Raw genomic sequence first — 19516 nt, 5'->3', positions numbered from 1 at the left:
AGTTGAGCAGCTTGACACAGCATGTGGAGAGAAGGGTACTGTATGTTACTTTATTTTCAGAGGTGGTTACTAAACTAGTGAAGGTGTATTTTGGGCCCGGATCCTGGGGTACTAGGAGAAAATATGCATCAATTTGTATTATCTTCTCTTTGCTTAATTATATATATATATATATATATATATATATATATATATATATATATGTGTGTGTGTGTGTGTGTGTGTGTGTGTGTGTATAACTTATGTATGTATGTGTGTGTGTTTGTATAACTTATGTATGTGTGTATGTATGTATGTATGTGTGTGTGTGTATAGATTGATTCCCAGAACCCACAGTAAAAACACACATGCACATACACAAAGTCCAGGTACTTGCCAGTCAGTTTTTTAATAGTATGTTGCAATTTTCAATGATTAGTTACATGGATTTATGGTAACTAACTAAATTAACTAAATCAGCCTTAAAAACTTCATTTTAAAAATTTAGCCTGGTGTTGTGGGAATTCATTCCACCAATAGATTTGGGGTACCAGCTGTAGCCTCTTGTCTGTGAATGTGATCGATTATAAGGAAAGAGGGAGGTGTTCACTCTCTCTTGCTCTCATGCCGACTTAAAGGATAAGAGTGAAGCAGGTGGCTTGCTATTGGTGCTTTTGCCCCTTGGGCAGAAAACTGCAGCGGTGTCTAACCTGCTCTGTATCAGTGAGTGTTCACCCCTATTTTATATCTAAATAAATTTTTTCCAACCTCTCCCAGACTCCCATGGATCCTCGCTACTTGGTGTAGCACATCTTTAATCTAGTATGTGGAAGGCAGAAGCAGACTGACCTCTGAGTGCAGGGCCACCCTGGTCTACAAAGCAAGTTAAGGACTACACAAAGAATCCCTGTCTTGAAAACAAACAAACAAAAAATGTAAAAACTTGCTGGTTTGTGGTGGTCCGCCCTTTAATATCAGCACTCAGAAGGCAGAGGCTGGTGGACCTCTGTATGCTCAAGTCTGTCTGGTCCACAAAGAAAGTCCCAGTGAGACCCTGTCTCAAACAAACAAACAAACCAACCAAAATAAATATAGTGTAAAAATGTAAGCAAACTGTAATAAAATGGTAGCATAGGAAGCATAGGAAGTCAGTCAAATAATTAGGACTTAGGAAGATAGTTGGGAATACGTGTTTTAACTTACTATTGTTACAAATGAACAAATGATATTAAATGTTTGTTCTGTCTTGAAATATTTGTCCCTAAGATTATAAAGCCATTGTTTATGCTCTTACTGAGCTTTTAAAAACATAGAACAAAATATAGAGAACAGGAAGACACACGTCTTTAATTTCAAAGAAATGTAATTGGTGAAAGAAATTGGACATGAAAAGGCCCATTTTGTATGGTTCCATTTATAGGAAATGTTAATTTGGCAATGTCCATACAGACAGAACAAAAATTAATGGTTGCCAAAGGATGAGGGTGGGGGAAGTAGAGAGGGGCTGAAAGTGGGTCAAGGTTTCAGCACATTCTAGGGTAATGAAATGTTTTAGAAATAGTGGCAGTGGCTTCCAAACTCTGAGTGTACCAAAAACTAGTGAACTCTTTAACAGGGTAAAATTATTGATAAGTAGGTTATCTCAATAAATATTATTTTTTTCTGTTTTTTACAAAATAAAATCCGGCCTATTTTTAAATATAGTCTTTGAAACATCACAGAATTCTTTAAATGGTGGCTAAGAAAAGAAGTCTAGGATCTCCCTAACAATAGTGCTCCATTTTAAAGATACAAGTTGTAATGAAGTAGGTCAGGACTTGATGTTCATCAGGACTAATGGAAAGTTGGGAGAGAGTGCTTAATGTCATTTCAGGTTCATTCTGAGAGAGAGGGAGTAATCCAACTTCAGTTTGTATCACACACACACACACACACACACACACACACACACACACAGAAAGAGGGAGGGAGGAAGGGAGGGAAGGAGAGAAAGAGAAAAAATAAAAAATGTAAAAGTGTAGTAAAGAAAAAAAAATTTGAGACAGTATCTCATTTTGTAGCCTTGGCTGACCTAGGAGCTTGATAGAGATCTGCCTGCCTCTGCCTCCTGAGTGCTAAAGGCACATGTCACCATGCCTGGCTTCTACCTATTTCTTAATGGGTTAAGAAACCCATTAAACATCTACCATAGTGTAGATATTTTCACTTCCCTCATTTTCATAGGCTGTGAAGGGTAGTTGTAAAAGAGCTGTGTGTTGCCCAAAAGATGCAGTGTATTCATCGGTGTTTGTAATTAATGATAGCATTTCCCAGGCTTCTGAAACAGAGTGGTCACAAATTGTACTAGATTGGGGGAGCAGGGGTAAGACAGTGAGATGTTCTTCTTACTTTGCTGTTGAAAAGCATTTTCATTCGGTTTACAACCCCTAGGGCATTCTTAAGAGCCAGGGCTCTCCTGGGTGATTTTTAAACTCCCCTCATTTCCAAAACTGTGCTTGCGACAAGGCCAAGGAACTTTAATAAATGAGGACAGTGTGACTTATATCATGGGGACAGACTCCTCGTGAGGATCAGTTTAGTTCCAGTTATCTTGCGGTGTTTCTTTGCAAGAAACGTTCTGTGTGGTAACCACAGGTTATTGATACGAATAACTTCCTCTACAGTTGGGGTGGAAAAGAAAAATTGATAGTGGACAAATTAGACTCCAGCTGTGCCATGCTGGTCACTTACGTACTAACGTTCTTTTTGGTTATTTGTAGCTATTGAGCCGGTTGTTGAATAAGCTGTCTCATCCTCCAGACTTAGCAGAGGTTTTGGTTGTTATAAAGCAACTAGTTCCACCAAAGAGAAACTGCTGCCATGAACCAATAAAAAGGAGATGATTATATATACTACCTGTTATAGAGATGCTGACTTTTAAGACATAACCGTTTTAGCGAGTCACAATCAGACTTTGATTAAGAATATTCCTTTGGGTTAGGACTCTAGCTAAGGTGGTAGAGTACTTGCCTAGCATGCACAAGGCACTGACTTGGATCTCCAGCACTGCATGGTGACACATACCCATCATGCAAGTACTTTGGGAAAGAAAGGCAGGAAGATCAAGGAGTTTAAGGTGCGTTCGAGGCGAGTCTGGAATACAAAGCTATAAGACTGGCTGAAAAAACAAAAACAAAAACAAAAATCAAGGAACTGGAGAGATAGCTCAGCCAATAAAGTACTTGATGGGTAAACGTGAAGTGAGTCTGGGTTCCCAATATCCTTAAGAAAAGCTGAGCATTGTGGCATGTATCTGAAACCTCGGACCAGGGATCAGGGAGGTAGCAGAAACAGGTGATGTCTCAACTTGCTCTCAAGCCAGTCTCGTTGAGTGGCGAGCTCCAGGGTCAGCAGAAGAGTTGTATCAAAAAGTTAAGGTCAAGAGCTGTTGAGAAAGGCACTCAATGTTGACTTCTGACCTCTGTGTGCACACACATGTATGTTCACCTGCACACACGCATAGACAGAATATTTATTTCCAAACTAGAACTAGCATGATTTTAATATAAAAGTAGGGCTCAAGAATAATTTCAAACGAATGATTGTAATATTGTCTAAGACTGTCATAATTCAATGGGTTCATTAACTTCTTGATTTCATAATTTGCTAACCAATTTTATTGGAAATAAAGCAACGAGAAACAGTTATAATTCTGCAATCTTCGTTTTTAAATGAATGAAGCTTGTCTTCTGTGATTAGAAAAAGTAAGTGCTTTTTTTCTTTAGATTTTTCTGAAAATGGTGTATTGAATCATCTAATGATGATTGGGCTGTAATGAATGTTTGACGTTTGTTCACTGTAACAACAAAACCCAAGCAGAGTTTGTAATATTTCTTCTAAAATTGAAAACTCATTAGTTAGTGTTGCAAGTCACCTAACCAATTATCAAGCAAAATAAATACTTAATATGATATTATGTTCTTTATATAGGTTTTATTGAAAACTACAGCTGGAGATATTGATATAGAGTTATGGTCAAAAGAAGCTCCAAAGGCATGCAGAAATTTCGTTCAGCTTTGTTTGGAAGGTCAGTATTGCCTTCATTATCATTTTGAGGAGAAACCTGCCTTAGTTTACAGATAATGACAGTGTGTTGGACGTTCTGGCCTGCTCATGTAATTCCGGCACTTGGGAAGTTGATGTGGAAACATTTCTAGTTTCAGACTAGCCTGGGCAACACAGTGAGACTCTCTAAGTAAATAAAACCCTGGACGGATGAGTTCTTTTTAAAAAGCAAAGAGAATAAACTACAATGTGTTTTTCACATTGAGGTCTGATGTTGGCCACATGATGTTGAGCAGTGTATAAGGAAACAGACTGCGGGGATAGTTCAGCTTTCCTCCAGGTAAACTGTAAATTGTTATACTTTTAACAGACACAAATCATGCCTGATACTGATCTCCTCTGCTAATTGCCACTCACTCCATCTTTCCTTCTTTAAATATGAATATGCCGTGAGCTTACCTCTCATTCTGTGCTATTTTTTCCACTCTTGTTTTGTCTCTGTACAAATGACTGTTAGGTTCAGAACTCCATCTATTTCTTCCTGCTTGTGCCTAATTGATCTGATGGTGTAATGGTCCTTCTCTACTGGAAACTTCTATTAGCTACCACTAAACCAAATTTCAACTTCTTTCCCAGATGGCCTGCACTTTCGTCTCCATGACTGGAATTGCCTCCTATCTATCTGGTCCTCCCTCTCATTTCTTTGTCTTCTCTCTGTGCACATGATATTTGAATTTTTAGGAACTTGGCTTCCTAGCTTTCCATCATTTTCCGTTCCACTAATCATGTGCCTTCAGCCAGTCATTCTCTATTTCCTCTTCTGCACATCCTTATACTAGCTTTCTTCTAGTTCTCTCTCTCTCTCTCTCTCTCTCGGTATGTTTCTCACCCTGTTTTCATTTAAGTACAACTGTGTTTTATTATTTTGTTCGCAGTCTGTTTTTCCACAAATCTTACAACCTGGCTTTCACCGGTTTGTTATCAATCGGAGTCATAACATGATGATTTTTCTTTGTAAGATACTTGGCAGAATTTTATATTCCCTTGAATATTTTTTATTCCTGGGTATTTGTGTATGCAGCTGTGCATCCCATGCACTCTTTACAGTTTCTGATTGGCTTCTAGAATGCATTATATATGATTTAAAATACCTCCAGTGGTGGCAAGTCAGTGTTTTCCAGTTATACTTGATTTTTAGACACAGTGTCAGAAAACAGTATTTTTTTGGAGAGAAACAAGGTATTTAGGAATCTACAGTATCCTGCTGTCTAATATAGACAAAGTTCTCCAAATAGAAATTAGATAAATATAACACTGCAGGGAGAATATTAAAGAAATAATAACAAAAGAATCCAATCCCACAGATGAGACAAAGGAAATATGTCTGCAAAGATCATCATTAATAATTGCTATGGCAGACAGGAAGGAAATCAAATCAGACAGGTAGTTTAGTTAGAAAGGCCTCGGATAACTGTCAACAAAGCTAAGAAACAAGAGGGACAGAGAAGCCTGACTTCTGGTAATAAGTTTAAAGAAGCCAAAAGCTCAAATTTTACAGGAGAGTGAAATTACAAAAACACTAGAAAGAATGAATGGTAAATTGCAACCCAGGACCAGGTGAATGAAGAAACAGAAAGTATCTGGATAGAATACGACATTGAAATAAACATGAGGTTCAGCCGGGTGCTGCCAAAGCTCACTTGCATCAAAAAAGAATTATTCTCCCATTTATTTATAAGAAGACCAGGAGATATAAGTAAAAGATGGAAAAATCATAGAAATAACCAGAGCAGTTTTCTTAATGAAACAGGCAAGAATTTAATGGGATTATTGTTGGGAAGGTTAACTAAAAACCTGAGAAGACTAATTTTTAAAAAAGATACTCCTGGCAAGAGTGGTGGCTCAGCAGTCAAGAGCACTGGCTGCTCTTCCAGAAGCCCTGAGTTCAATCCCAAGCACCTACATGGCAGCTCACAACTGTCTGTAACTTCACCTCCAGGAGATCCAATGCCCTCTCTGACCTCTAGGGTCACAAGACGTGAATGTAGTATATGGACATACATGCAGGCAAATCACACACACACACACACACACACTCCTTAAATGAGTAAATTAATGCAGAGAACTCCATTTAATCCTTTGAGTGTATGATTCAAAGTAGTTAGGATGTTTTTGGATCTTGTAATGCACCTTTCAATACAGCAACAATAGAAATGTATAGTTCTCAGAATTCAAAGAAAATGAATGAAAGCCTGGGAGGGAGAGAGGGAAGGAGCTCAGTCTCCCATGTGGCCCTCAATGAAGAAAGTTTTCTTGTTGAAAGATGGTCATATTCTGCAGAGCTCAATGATCTGTAATTATGATTTAATCTTGGACTTTAAGGTCTTTGCTGTATAGTTCGAAGTAACATCTAAATAAAAATAAGTATCAAAGTTGCCAGTCTAAAACATGGCATAAAACTGTTACAAAGAAGGAAAAGAAACAAAGCAAAAGGATACTAATTTTCAGTTTTCATAGGGAATGCCCTGTAACTCAGTGAGTGCCCGCTTCTTCTGTCTTATCTAAGTGAACTTTTTTGTTTTTAATATTCTAGTTCCAGAGAATAAATTCTATGGGAGACCATATTTCATCTCTGCTGCCTATTTATGTCTAGAAATATATTTATAATATAGTAATATATTTAAATTTTATTAATTCTATATTGATTTCCTGAAAATCAGTTAACAAAATAAATGACTATTCAGTTGAACTAAAACATATAATGCTATTTGTTTCATTTATTGAACATTTTATTTGAGGACAGTGCTGGAACTATGATCAGTTAGTAACTTTAGTGTCTGTGGGTTTGTACATTTTTGTGTATTAATAAGTTAATTTTCTATTAGGAGAAGAGGAAGAGGCAAGAAATGAGCTATTCTTCTCTACCAAGGCTTCTCAGCCTCAGCACGGTTGGCATTTGGGATGGATACAAGCTTTTGAGTTTTAGGATGCTTATCCGTATTCTTGCCGTCTTGTGTTTCAGTAGTACTCCCCAGTTGTGATAACCCAAAATATTTTAAAATGTTGATAAATTTCCCATGGGATGCAGAATTGCAGCTCCCCCCTCTCCCCAGGTGAGAGCCGTTGATGTGTATTAAGTTTCCTTTTCTCACAGTAATCCAAACTGTGAGGAAATTCTGGAGAGAAAACAAATCTAAAGCACCATTGTTTCTGTGGAGACATACAGAATTTTGAAGATTGAATGTTTTATAAGAAGTAGTGGGGAAGGGCTTTGCTCTAAAAGTGTACTTAGCATTCTGGAAATTAAATCTGTGGCTCTGTTTGTATATTAACTATGATAACAAAATCATGCTGAGTTTTAGAAATTAATATATTAATTGTTTTTCAGCCTACTATGACAACACCATTTTTCATAGAGTTGTACCTGGTTTCATAGTCCAAGGTGGAGATCCTACAGGCACCGGAACTGGAGGAGAGTCTATCTATGGAGCCCCATTTAAGGTCAGATTAATTTACTAATTTCTAGGTCAGCTTGGAATGCTTCTCCAGAAGTGAAGTGTTTCTCAAGAAAAACATCTTGTATAGTATACAAAATCATTGGCATTAGAGTTATTCAGAGATAAGAACAAATGTTATCTATCAAGCATTTTTCTGATTTATTTTATGGCAAATTTTTGTCCTAGATTAAATTAAGGTAGAACTAAAAGTTGCAATGAGAGAAAGAGAGAGAGAGAGAGAAAAGCAGTGTTCTGAAAGAAGTCCATATGGAGTGTTTCCTGATGTTTTACTGTGTCTGATCTCAGCAGCCAATTTTTAGAACATTGCATGTGCTATTTTAGATTAAAATAATTTTATTTAAATGTTATATGGAATTTTCAAGTAGTCTGCTTGGGCCGCTACAACAATCTGTGGAGGGTAAATGAGAATTTCTTTCTTTCAGTTGTGGAGGCTAGGAATTTCAAGTCGTAGTGTCTGACAGTCCCTTTTCCTACCTTGAAGAGGTAGTGGGAAGAAGAATCCAGGCCCAGTGTCTTGATCTTTTTTTTATAAGGACACAAACCCTATTGGATTAGAACAAGATCCTAACCCTTATGACTTTTTCTTACTTTTTCACATTTATAACCTTTACTGCCTTGTCAGAGCCACAAATATAGCTGCACCAAGGATTCAGACTTCAATATAAAGCTTTTGAGGAACCAGTCTCCCACACTTGAGCTTACTATATATTATGTAGTTACTGTCCACAAAAACAACTCTAGCACAAAGCCATGCATGGTAGACAGACAGAAAGTGAGCAAAAGGAAGAGCCAAAGATATTAACAAGGAAAAAGACATTTTAATCAAAAATGGGTACATAATTTCTTATTTTAAATTTGTATTAGATTCATTGTTTTTATGCCTGTATGTTATATGTTCACCATGCTCTGCTTTCTGGCAGTAGAGGTCAGAAGAGAGCATTGGATCCCTGGGACTGGAGTTGTGGATGACTGTGAACCACCATGTGGGTGCTGGTAACTGAACCCAGGTCCTCTGTAAGAGCAACAAGTGCTCTTAACTACCTGCTGAGCCGTTCCTCTAGTCCTGGCCTGTGATTTCTTGACTGCCAGCATAAACTTAAGAAGGAAAAGAGTTAGTTTATTTAAGAAATTAGGAACAATAATGGGCTCAAATATAGCAAAAATTATATTTGTCATTAGTCTAATTATAACAATGTTAGATTCTTTGGGTGAGTATCTGTCAGTGGTTCTTAAAATTGGGAGACTTTTGGAAAAAAAACTTCATATTTATTCTAGTGGGAAGGAGTTTTAGAGATTCCTTTCATCTTTTCCTAGGTCAGTGTGATTTTTTTTTTTATTGTTTCAAAGTTTCTATCAAGGGCCCTGCACTGTTGTCTTGGCTGGAGTTACAATAAGTAGTACAGACTGGCCTTTAACTTGTACCTGAGCCTTCTGAGTGCTAGGGTTGCTGGCATGTAGCACAGTGCCTCATCACAGCGTGATTGTGATTATTGAGAAAAATAGCAAAACTTCTTCTTCTTTTTTTTTTTTTAGCTTTGTTTTCCAGATGATAGTTACCCTGGAAAGTAGGTCATAGTATTTAAATAATCTCAACTGTCACTGTTAATCATGTCTCATAATTTTAGGACCTCGACTTTATAGGAAATACTCTTGTGTTCTGTTAATCCCATTTGCTTATCCTAAATTCTGTTGGCATTTCCTTTCTGAGTTTTTTCTTTGTTATTTTAAAATAACAATTAACTTTGTTAACTTCTTTCAGCTAGATAGATCATTTTAAACATAGTGTTTTAGTTAAGGTCACTATTGCTCTGATAAAATACCATGACCAAAAACAACTAGGGGAGGAAAGGGTTTATTTCAATTTCAGTTTCATATAATAGCCCATTATCAAAAGCAGTAAGGTGAGGAACTCACGCAGGGACAGGAACCTGGAGGCAGGGTGATGCAGAGGCCATGGAGAGGTGCTGCTTACTGACTTGTTCCTCAAGGTTTGCTCAGCTGTCTGTCTGTCTTCCTTTCTGTCTGTCTGCCTGTCTTTTTGTTTTCCGAGATAGAGTTCCTCTGTGTAACAGCCCTAGCTGTCCTGGAACCAGGCTGACCCTGAACTCACAGAGGTCGCCAGCCTCTACCTCCTGAGTGCTCAGTGCTGGAATTAAAGGTGTGTGCCACCACACCCAGGATCACCAGCCCAGGGATGGCACCACCCACAGCGGGCTCGGCTTCTACCATCAATCACCTACCAAGAAAATGCTGTACAGCCTAATCTTATGGGAGTATTTTCTTAATTGAGGTTTCCTCCTCTCAGATGACTTTAGTTTGTGTCAAATTGACAGAAAACTGTCCAGGACACATACATGGTATAGAAATACCGCAGATTCTGGGGATTTAAACAGCAGGAGTGTTTTACCCACAGTCCCTCTGAAAGCTGATCAGTCGGAGGTCAGGGTGTTTGGCTCTCTGGGTTCCTGGTGGGATGTACTAGAGTTTAGATTTTAAGAATAATGTATTAAAGAAAAGTAGCCTCTAATGCTTGAAAAGCCCTGATTATAGAAATGGTGTCATAGATGATCCCAGTGTAGGTCTTGGCGGGGGGGTTCTCAGTATCTCTCAGAGCAAGGAAAGCCTCCAAGGAACAGTGGTCCTGCACTGTTGCAGTCTGCCACCCTGAGAAAAGTCAATTTAGGATGTGTGAGGACTTCTAAAAGCACAGTGAAATCATACTGACACACTCTTGGTGGAGTCTGAATCTCAGAACCAGAAGAAAGCCACAGCTTCATGGCCCGTGGTATAAGGTGGAAAGGCTTCACAGTGCTCTGGAGAAAGGTTTTTTGAGTAGGGCAGTGAGAATTAGACCCCGACTTTCTTTGAGCTCCCCTCCTATGTGTGTATGTAGACATCCATAAAATAGCTATGAGGCTGACTATATTTAGAAGATACAAGCTGCTGAGTTCAGGTTGAAGAACAGTGAACAGATAGTAAATTTGGATTTGATTGTACTTCAAAATCAGTTAAATAAAGCTTCAGCATTTTTGATTAGAAATTGTCTGAGCGTCACTGGTCTGCGGCATAGCTGATTGAATATGAAGGGTCTGATGACTGAGGAGATCACTAAATCTTTCATTCTTGCAGGATGAATTTCACTCGCGGTTGCGTTTTAATAGGAGAGGGCTGGTTGCCATGGCAAACGCTGGTCCACATGATAATGGCAGCCAGTTTTTCTTTACTCTGGGTCGAGCAGATGAGCTTAACAATAAGCACACCATCTTTGGAAAGGTTAGTGTCTATATATGTTAAGTATATGGTTTGGTTTTGGTTTTATGTTTTTCTTTAAACTTCTGTGATACATACAATTGACTTTATAATGAGTGCCTTCAAAAATGTTATAGATAGTTACTTACTGTTTTTTAAAAATGATGGTGTATGTTCCTATTATGATGAGCTGCAAGGGCTAACTGAACTTTGGGTGCTTCAAGTCAGTCATTTGTCATGGCCTACATGCGTTCTTTGTCAAAGTGGTGACATTAGCTACTTAAGGCCACTTAGCCAGTGTTGTTTCTACTTTTAAAGAGACACTTACCCAAAACTATTTTATAGATTAAAGCTACCAATTGTGGATTTCCTTAAAATTAAAGTGGAAGTTGTATTAGTATTTATAATTTTACTGAAAATTTTACTTTGAACAGTATTGATTTAATCCTCCTGACATTTAACAACAAATGAGATGATCTTCCCATAGATTTTCAACAGTTCTCTATAAAGAGGGATCCTGAAGGCATCACTCACTCATCCTCTTCCCTTCTCATCCGAATGTTCCTGTAGTTAATCCTTAGACATAGGAAACATTAATAGCTTTTTAGCCCCCTCTGCTGGCTCAGTAAGAATTGCTTCCTTCCATCCTGGGCAAAAGTGGGTTTTGACTCTATAAGAAGGGTAACAATTCAGTACAGTTGAACAACCAAACCTTTGAATTCAAGTCATATCTAAACCATAAAGTGTAACATTGATGCTTATTTCTTAAGGACATGAGTCAAGAAATATGTACTGTCATGTTCCTTTGATGCATTCCTAATCCAGGTTTTTCTGGCAATCATGAACTTTTCCTACCTTTAACTTTTTTTTTATCAGCAAGATAAGACTTAAGTTTCTATCTTGTACTATGTTTTACAATTGCTGCTCTATAACCCAGCGTGAGAGAGCATACAGCACAGCAGCCTACATAGAGAGGCTCCCACTGTCGGATCTGTACCTTCTTTGAGCCTCTGTCAAAGAAGGTAATATTACTTCTCATTTTAGGGTATTTGTGTAGATTCAATTAGGCAATAATCTGCAAAGTGTTTATCATACTGTTAATGCTTAAGCTGCTTTAAGTTCATGCTTGTTTGTAATATTTGAGTGAACTGTCATTTAGTAAGAAGGTTGACATTGTGTGTTTATTTTTAGTTACTGATGTTAGTATACACTGGAAACATATAAGGGCTTATTAAGAGACTGAGCCCATCTGTTAACAATTACCAATTAGCATTGTTAATTGTACATACAGTAAAAATATAAATATTCTCTTTTATTATTTAAAAGCACTTTTTCAGAAGGCTACTATTTAAAGTATTTTCAAAATTCCTCTATTTATTAAAAAATTGAATAAAGATGTTTGTGGCCCTATGTTTTGTTGGTAGGTCACAGGGGACACAGTATACAACATGCTACGCCTGACAGAAGTGGACATCGATGATGAAGAAAGGCCCCGCAATCCACATAGAATCAAAAGCTGTGAGGTAGGAACACGGCTGCTAGGTGCCATTTAAGAGATACATTTAAACCATTAGATGAGAACTTTATATGAGACACTATATATAAGAACAATTTCTGATATGTATATATTTAAAGACTTTGGATTCTGATATGAAACTTTAGGTGATAATATAAAGAATGAAAGCTCAACCCATAATGAAAAGTTAAAGGAATTAGGGTTCTTTGCTCAAAGAAGTGGATTTTAGTTGAATTAAGTTGCTCTTTATTGAGGAAGTGAGGTAATCCTTAAGAGCATTTGATATGGAGTCCAAATGTCTGAGTTGGTTCCTTATGTTTTTCTTTCTGTGAAACAGTTATAGGATAAAGTATCTTTTACTTGAAAAGAGCATAATGTTTTGGGGTGATCAATGAGGCCGTGTGACTGGAAGTGCACTGTGTACCCTGTGTACCGCTACACTAATAAAATTTATGTAGGGAAGATTTAGACAGCAGTCAGTACACTTAATATTGTTTTTCATTTTGTTGTAAAATTTAAAAACTGGAATAACATCTTCAAAATGCTTCTTTTCATAGGTTTTGTTTAATCCTTTTGATGACATCATTCCAAGAGAAATTAAAAGGCCCACAAAAGAGAAACCAGAGGAAGAAATAAAGAAATTGAAACCCAAAGGCACAAAGTAATCATAGTAGAAAGAATTTTCTTCAACTTTAATAGTGACACTATTTTCTTAATTTGTTTTTGTAATCATTATTTACTAAAAAAGGAAATGTCATTGTGAATCAGAGCTAACAGAATTACAAGAGAGGGAGAGAGGGAGGGAGGGAGGAAGGGAGGGAGAGAGAATGTGTGTTTAAATTGCATTTCTTACATGCAATGACATTATTTAACTTAAACTAGAAATGTATCATCACAATAGCCATTTAACATGTGTTAATAAATACTTAGTATTCACTATATTTATATTGCTGAGTTATTTAGAAATATTTGCTAGTTTGTAAGTTACTCTATCCTTAGTATAAAGAATTTGGGGAGGGAAGAACACTATAAAGAATATTTTTAGTGTGTGTTACAGGATTGCATGCGCTATGTAATTACTTTACTGGTATTCAAAATAATCTTTTTATAAATATTTTTGATCAAAACCATTCTATTATTCTGTTTTCTTAAAAATAGCAATTTATTTTTTAATAAAGTTAGTTTATGCCAATATTGTTTATATTACTTTTTTCTATTTCATTAAAAATAATACAGTTAGATTTCAACTTACTAAATTGTAGCATCAAATTTATCAGTATTATATTTAGACAATTCTCTGTATGGGCCTGCAACACCTGGTTCTTATGAAAAGTTTATTAATCTCTGAACTTTGCTCGTCTCATGGCAAATATAGTGGAGGTTATGTTAAGCACAACAAAACAACCTGGTTGTTTTGAAGGTTAACTGAGAGCAGATGTATACAAACACCCTGAAGTATAGGTAATCAGTGCATACTGGCTTCCCACAAAGCATATACACTAAACTGTGTTAGCACATTGCCAAATATGAGCCAGGCACTTTAACCAACAGTAGATTTTGTCTTATGGAAAAATCACTTTTTATAGCGTTGTATATTTGATTTTCTTTGAGCCTACCATTGACTTCTTACTCCAGTTCATGCTGCTGGAAGGTCATTGTCACCGTGTTAGGATACAGTGTTTCAGTATTACCATTTCACTGCTGACAAGTCTGAGTTCTTTGTGTGCTGTTATCTTGTCTTCCTTCAGAACAGTGAATGAAAACATCCCTGTCATTCAGAGCAAGAGATGATGTGTCATCATTGCTTGCATGTAGATGTAAAAAAATAACTCCATTGCTACCAAATGTTTTACTTTTTCCAAAACTCCAGAGAGTGCTTTAATAACTGACAGTTCATTTTATCCGAATTTTTGTTGTTTAATTTGAAAGACCTGAGATATTTTCTACCCATCAACTTTCTGTGTTTCTTAGTTTCGAAACATTAAGATATATCTGTCAGGTATTAAAACAGTGCTCTCAGTGTTCCTTCTAGCTTTGATAACTATCAGAAGCTTACTTCTGACCTATATGACTGAGTGTACTACGGTAATACCTGGGGGGAATCTGTGGTAATTAGTTGAGGGTACTTGGTGAAATGTTAGTGGTCTAAGGCCAAACCCTTTGCTCACAATTATAGGTGCTGAACACTCCCGCTGAAGACAAGTGAAACTGTCCAAATAAAATGTTTTGCTTGAAAATGGGATATTTATGAGTTTCATCTAACTTTTCTCCTGAATTTCCTTTTCTTTCTGTTTTGATAGAAACTTTAGTTTACTTTCTTTTGGAGAAGAAGCTGAGGAGGAAGAGGAGGAAGTGAACCGAGTCAGTCAGGTGGGCTCCCACTTGCCCTTTGCTTTGCATTTTTCTATCTCCTGCTCTGCCTGGAGCAGCACAGCTGAATTCACTTACACAGTAAGCGTGCATCATATTGCTGTGTAGAGTCATTCATACAGATTCTGAGTTGCCTTGCTCTCACAGAAACATTGTTCATATTTATTTAATTTATTCTTGATTTTTTTGTCAGTTGAAACCAGTTTAAAGTATTTTGAATGGTTCAGTTTTTTGATTCAGATTTTAGTTGCTATTTGTTTTTTATTTTGCTATATGGCAATGATTATCATTATTATAACAATCAGTGACTCAGTTGCTTAATATTCATTTTAATGTTATTTCCATATATTGTGTTTGCGTCATTAATTCTCAACTAATTTCTGTCACACCCTTTTTAGATAGATGTTGTTGTGAACCTTCTATAAATACTTAGATTTATTCATAAGTGAAACAAAGTTCACAATAATACCTGTGGATTATAATTGTAATTGTTCAAAGTCACATACCTAGTAAGATGCTACAGTGGGAATTGACCTCTGTATGTGGCTTTCTTCAGTTTTAGTTTCTTCACAAATCATGGAACATCTACAGTATTTTGCATGTTTTTGGAGCAGGTTGTGATATTTGTACCCAAAGAAAATCACCTCCAGAGACTTTTGGTTCCAAATGTTTTGCTTTGTGTTTCTTTCTTGGAAGCAAGTGAGCACTGAGACCTGAGAATTAGATCTAGCATCTTTAGTAATAATCAGGCTTCATAACCCAGTTCTGCTGTGTTTGGTTATGATGATTTCCTGTTTCTCACCATTGCTCCCAGTAAGACAGATGGAAAAACACACCATGGTTGTGCTTGTCTTCTTTATCCTGTGCTTTCATCATTCATGGGCATGGCTCAGGAAGGGTCATGCTGAGCACAGAGCAAACACTTGTGCAACAGATCTTTCTGGAGAGATACTACACACATCTACTCACCCCAGATTGGGAGCTCACAACAGACCAAATTGTAGATACCACCGAAGTCCATCTTGGTGAACCAATGAGTTTTATTGGGGTTACTTCTGGGTGAACGGGTACTTATAGAAGCAGAAATAACTCAGACAGCTACATGGCCAAGCCCATCTCAACATGGATGACAGCTCACAAAGCTGGGAACAGAACATGCTCACAGTCAGCAGGCAGCTCAACAGAGTGTCCTTCCAAGTGGCTCAGTTAACCTTAAGCTCTTCCAAACAACTTGGGTATTTTTTGCTTGTCCCAGATGGCTAGTCTGGTTTGAGAGTCTTATTTGAAATTTGGCTCATCTGAGAGTGATTCTCAGTGGTCTTTATTGTTTTCCTTTGGGTGGTAGGGGCCTAGTCAATCTGGTTGGTTTCAGACACTTCTGAAGCTATTTTGAGTTGTTTACCTTCTGACTTAAGAAAATTCACTGCAGGAAGGTGTGCTTCAGTATCAGAGGAAGCTGATACTTTATGCTTACATTAAAACCTTATTAAAATGGACATGTTGAAAAGATAAAATGTCCCTATTTTTTACTTGTTTTTTTATTGTATCAATTTTAGTAATATGAGATCAGTTATTACTTACCTATAACCAGCACACTAGATTCTCAGGGATAGACTGAATATTTCTTTTGCCTTTCTACCTTTATTCTGATTCACTTCAAGAAATGTTTGTATAGTAGATTCCAAAGGTGAATTCATTTTTTTTTCAAAGTTTATTAAATTATGAAAGTTTCCATTTCCGCCCCTCCTCCCAACACCCTCCCACTCCCCCCCTCCCCCTCCTCCTCCCTCTCCATCCCTAAGAGCAGTCAGGGCTTCCAGCCCTGTGGGAAGTTCAAGTTCCTCCCCCCTCCCTCCAGGTCCAGGAAGGTGAGTATCCAAACAGACTGGATCCCAAAAATCCAGTATATGCAGAGGAAACAAGTCCCAGTGTCATTGTCAGTGACTTTTCAGAAAGGCTCCAGGCCAGCCACATTTAGAGAACCCGGCCACATTCAGAAAATCTGGTTGGATCACATGCTCGTTCAGTCCCAGTCCAACTGGCCTTGGTGAACTCTCATTAGATCAGTCCCCTTGTATCAGTGGGTGATCGCACCCCTCGCGGTCCTGAGTTTTTTTTCATGTTCTTCCTCCTTCTGTCCCTCATTTGGACCATGGGGGGCTCAGTCCGGTGCTCCAATGTGGGTCTCCGTCTGTATCGCCATCCATCGTCAGATGAAGGATCTACGGTGATAAGCAAAATCTTCATCAGTATGGTTATAGGCCAAGGCCGGTTCAGGCACCCTCTCCTCTGTCTAGAGAACAGTCTGGGGATCTCTCCTTGGACCTGGGATCCCATTTATAATCAAGTCTCTTGTAAACCCTAAAATGACTCCCTTAGTTGAGATATATTCTTCCCTGATCCCATATCCATCCTTCCTCCCTCCCCCCTTCTCAGTCCCCCGAGTTTTAGGTGAATTCATTTTTAAATGAAGGTTTTTCTGTTACAAACATCAAGAATTACTCTGCCAACTTGGTGTTGGAGTTATCTTCTGTAGATGCCAGTGATTAGTGTTGCATTGTTGGTGATTCAAATTGTTGGTACCTCATCAGAATGAGAGGTACAGGATGCTATATGCCATGATTCTGGGTGTTTATTTGTGAGAAAACAAAACCATATTGGCTAGATCTGGGAATTACCGGTTTTCTTTGTTTGATCTTATCTAAAGATGTCAAATTCTGCAGGCATAGTATAGCATATCTATAATCCTAGCACATGAAAGGCAGAGGCAGGAGGATTTCAAGTTTGAGGCCAACCTGAGCTTTATAATCCTGTCACAAGACAAGATGTCAAGTTTCCCTACGTAAGTGTGCCTTCCTTACGGTGTTCCAAACCCCACTTTCTTTTTTTCTGGTATATTCGCTACATTTCTTCTGTTATTCTTCTTGTCTACTTAAAGAGTTCGCTCCAGGGAGGGAAGTGGGAGGAGGGAATGAAGTGGAAATTTTGATTGGTATTATTTATAAAGTAATAAAAATATTACCAGAAAAAAAAGCATTCGTTCCACAGCCACCTCATCACTGCCTCTTTTCCTTGTCACTGAAGTCCTGAGGTGAACTAGAAATAATGCCTCTCTGTGACTGTTTACCCGTCGTCAGAGTACAGATGACACCGTGAGATAATCATGTATTTCTTCTGTTTAGGAAATGTTGATTTTATGTAACCCTTTAACAGTTATACTGTGTAGCCACTATTCCTGTTGTGTAGCTGTCAATACTCAGGGGACTTCTAATCAGAAGGTAGTGAGGGGAGAACTGGGGATACAGGTTCATAGCTTCTCAGACCTCTAGGATGATTGTGAGAGCCATCTCTCTAGCCCCTAGTGCATGGTGTTAAGCTTTCATTGAAGAAGTTTATTAAATCAAACCTTTTTTTTTCTTTTGTTATAATTTGTTATTACCCTTCCATATCTCTGGCCTTGGCTGCTGCCCTATCTACCCATGGGTCTGCCGTCCTCTTCCTCTTTTCCTTCTATTCATGACTACCAGAGGCACCTTCGAGAAGCATAATCTTTCTACAGCTATGGCTTCGTTGACTCCACCAACCCTTCTTCCTAAACATTATTTCAGATTCAATCACTTGAGGTAATCTTTTTTCTTCTCAGATCCATGGAGTCTGAACTTTTTAACAAGAAGCTTGGTAAAACTATCACCAATGAATTCCCCTGCAGTTCATAGCAGAGAAATATCAGAATCACCACATGGGAACTCTATGTAGGTCACTGCAGTTTTTCCTGCTTGAAGCGTCCTGGTCCACATCTAGGACCTAGATACTAGGATATATTTGTTTTCAATGCTCAAAATGCCATCTTTTCTAAATGGTTTTTCCAGTGTTGTAGATCTGTTCTGGGTCTCACCTAATGTCCGCTATTCATGTTATGCTGCATTTCATTGCAAAGCAGCCTTTTTGCTTTATTATAAAGAAAGGTTGTGATCGTATTCTCGGTAGAGCATTCCAGTACTGCACTCTATACTCTTTGCTTAATGGCCGAGTACAGTTCTGGGCTATGAGCTCCTTGAAGGCAGATTCTGTGCATCTCTGAATCAACAGTAGATTCAGTGTCGTTGGATTCACTAGATTCGATGTCACTGGGATCATACAAATTCATTGAGACTCACTTTCCCCTGACACTATGTGATCTTTTAGGTTTTCTTTGTGTAACATAAAAGTAAGTTATACTTGCTAGGTTGTGAGTAAAGGTACTTTGATACATTAAACACTCCTGAAAGGCACCATTGAAGGTTGTGTCTTTATTAAATAGAACAGTATCTCTTATGCTATGATTGGTATTTTATTCTTGGTCTTAAAAAGCTGAATGATTTGTAATGTGATCACAGTTACTATATAGAAGCTGCTACTCTCTTGTCCAAGCATATGGAGAGCTGTTGAGGCACCGTATCATGGGCTGGACAGAACTGGCCAGTCAGTGTCTTTCCTAAGAAGCAGCCTGAGCAAGCTCAGGGTACACGAGGCTCCTCCACCTAGTGACTAGCAGCTTCTTCCAGCCCATTTATCTGTTTCCATCTGCCATGCAATAGACAAGTGGGTTGTTAGATCTGAGAAAACAAAACAACAAAAGCAGTTTGAAATTCACAGACTTAAAGGACAGAAGTTGCTCTAAGATCTGGATAAAAGCCAAATCTAATTTTGTTTGTGTTTATTTAGTTCATGTGTTGTTCAGACCATGAGCTTGTTTCAAATGGATTTTCCTTTTTTGGTAAAATGATACCTTGATAAGAAAAAGGAATAGACGTGGTTTTCAAATTTAGTCTCATCTCTAAGTGTTGAAATAACTAGAGCC

At 37.8% G+C, this 19516-nt stretch overlaps 1 protein-coding gene across 1 annotated transcript in view; it reads left to right on the top strand.

The window, feature by feature from the left end:
- Cwc27 (CWC27 spliceosome associated cyclophilin) overlaps positions 1–19516 on the top strand; it is a 183516-nt gene that overhangs the window by 3276 nt on the left and 160724 nt on the right. Inside the window, exons 3-8 of the mRNA XM_048442956.3 lie at positions 3949–4045; positions 7412–7524; positions 10671–10814; positions 12215–12313; positions 12864–12967; positions 14607–14676. Coding sequence (XP_048298913.3) covers positions 3949–4045; positions 7412–7524; positions 10671–10814; positions 12215–12313; positions 12864–12967; positions 14607–14676 — 627 coding nt within the window. The remainder of the gene's footprint in view (positions 1–3948; positions 4046–7411; positions 7525–10670; positions 10815–12214; positions 12314–12863; positions 12968–14606; positions 14677–19516) is intronic.

The sequence above is a fragment of the Myodes glareolus genome, chromosome 15 (genome assembly GCF_982192425.1).
Source record: "Myodes glareolus chromosome 15, mMyoGla1.1, whole genome shotgun sequence".
Classification (NCBI taxonomy): domain Eukaryota; kingdom Metazoa; phylum Chordata; class Mammalia; order Rodentia; family Cricetidae; genus Myodes; species Myodes glareolus.
The sequence above is the reverse complement of the archived record's forward strand: the minus strand, read 5'-3'. Positions and strand labels throughout refer to the sequence as shown.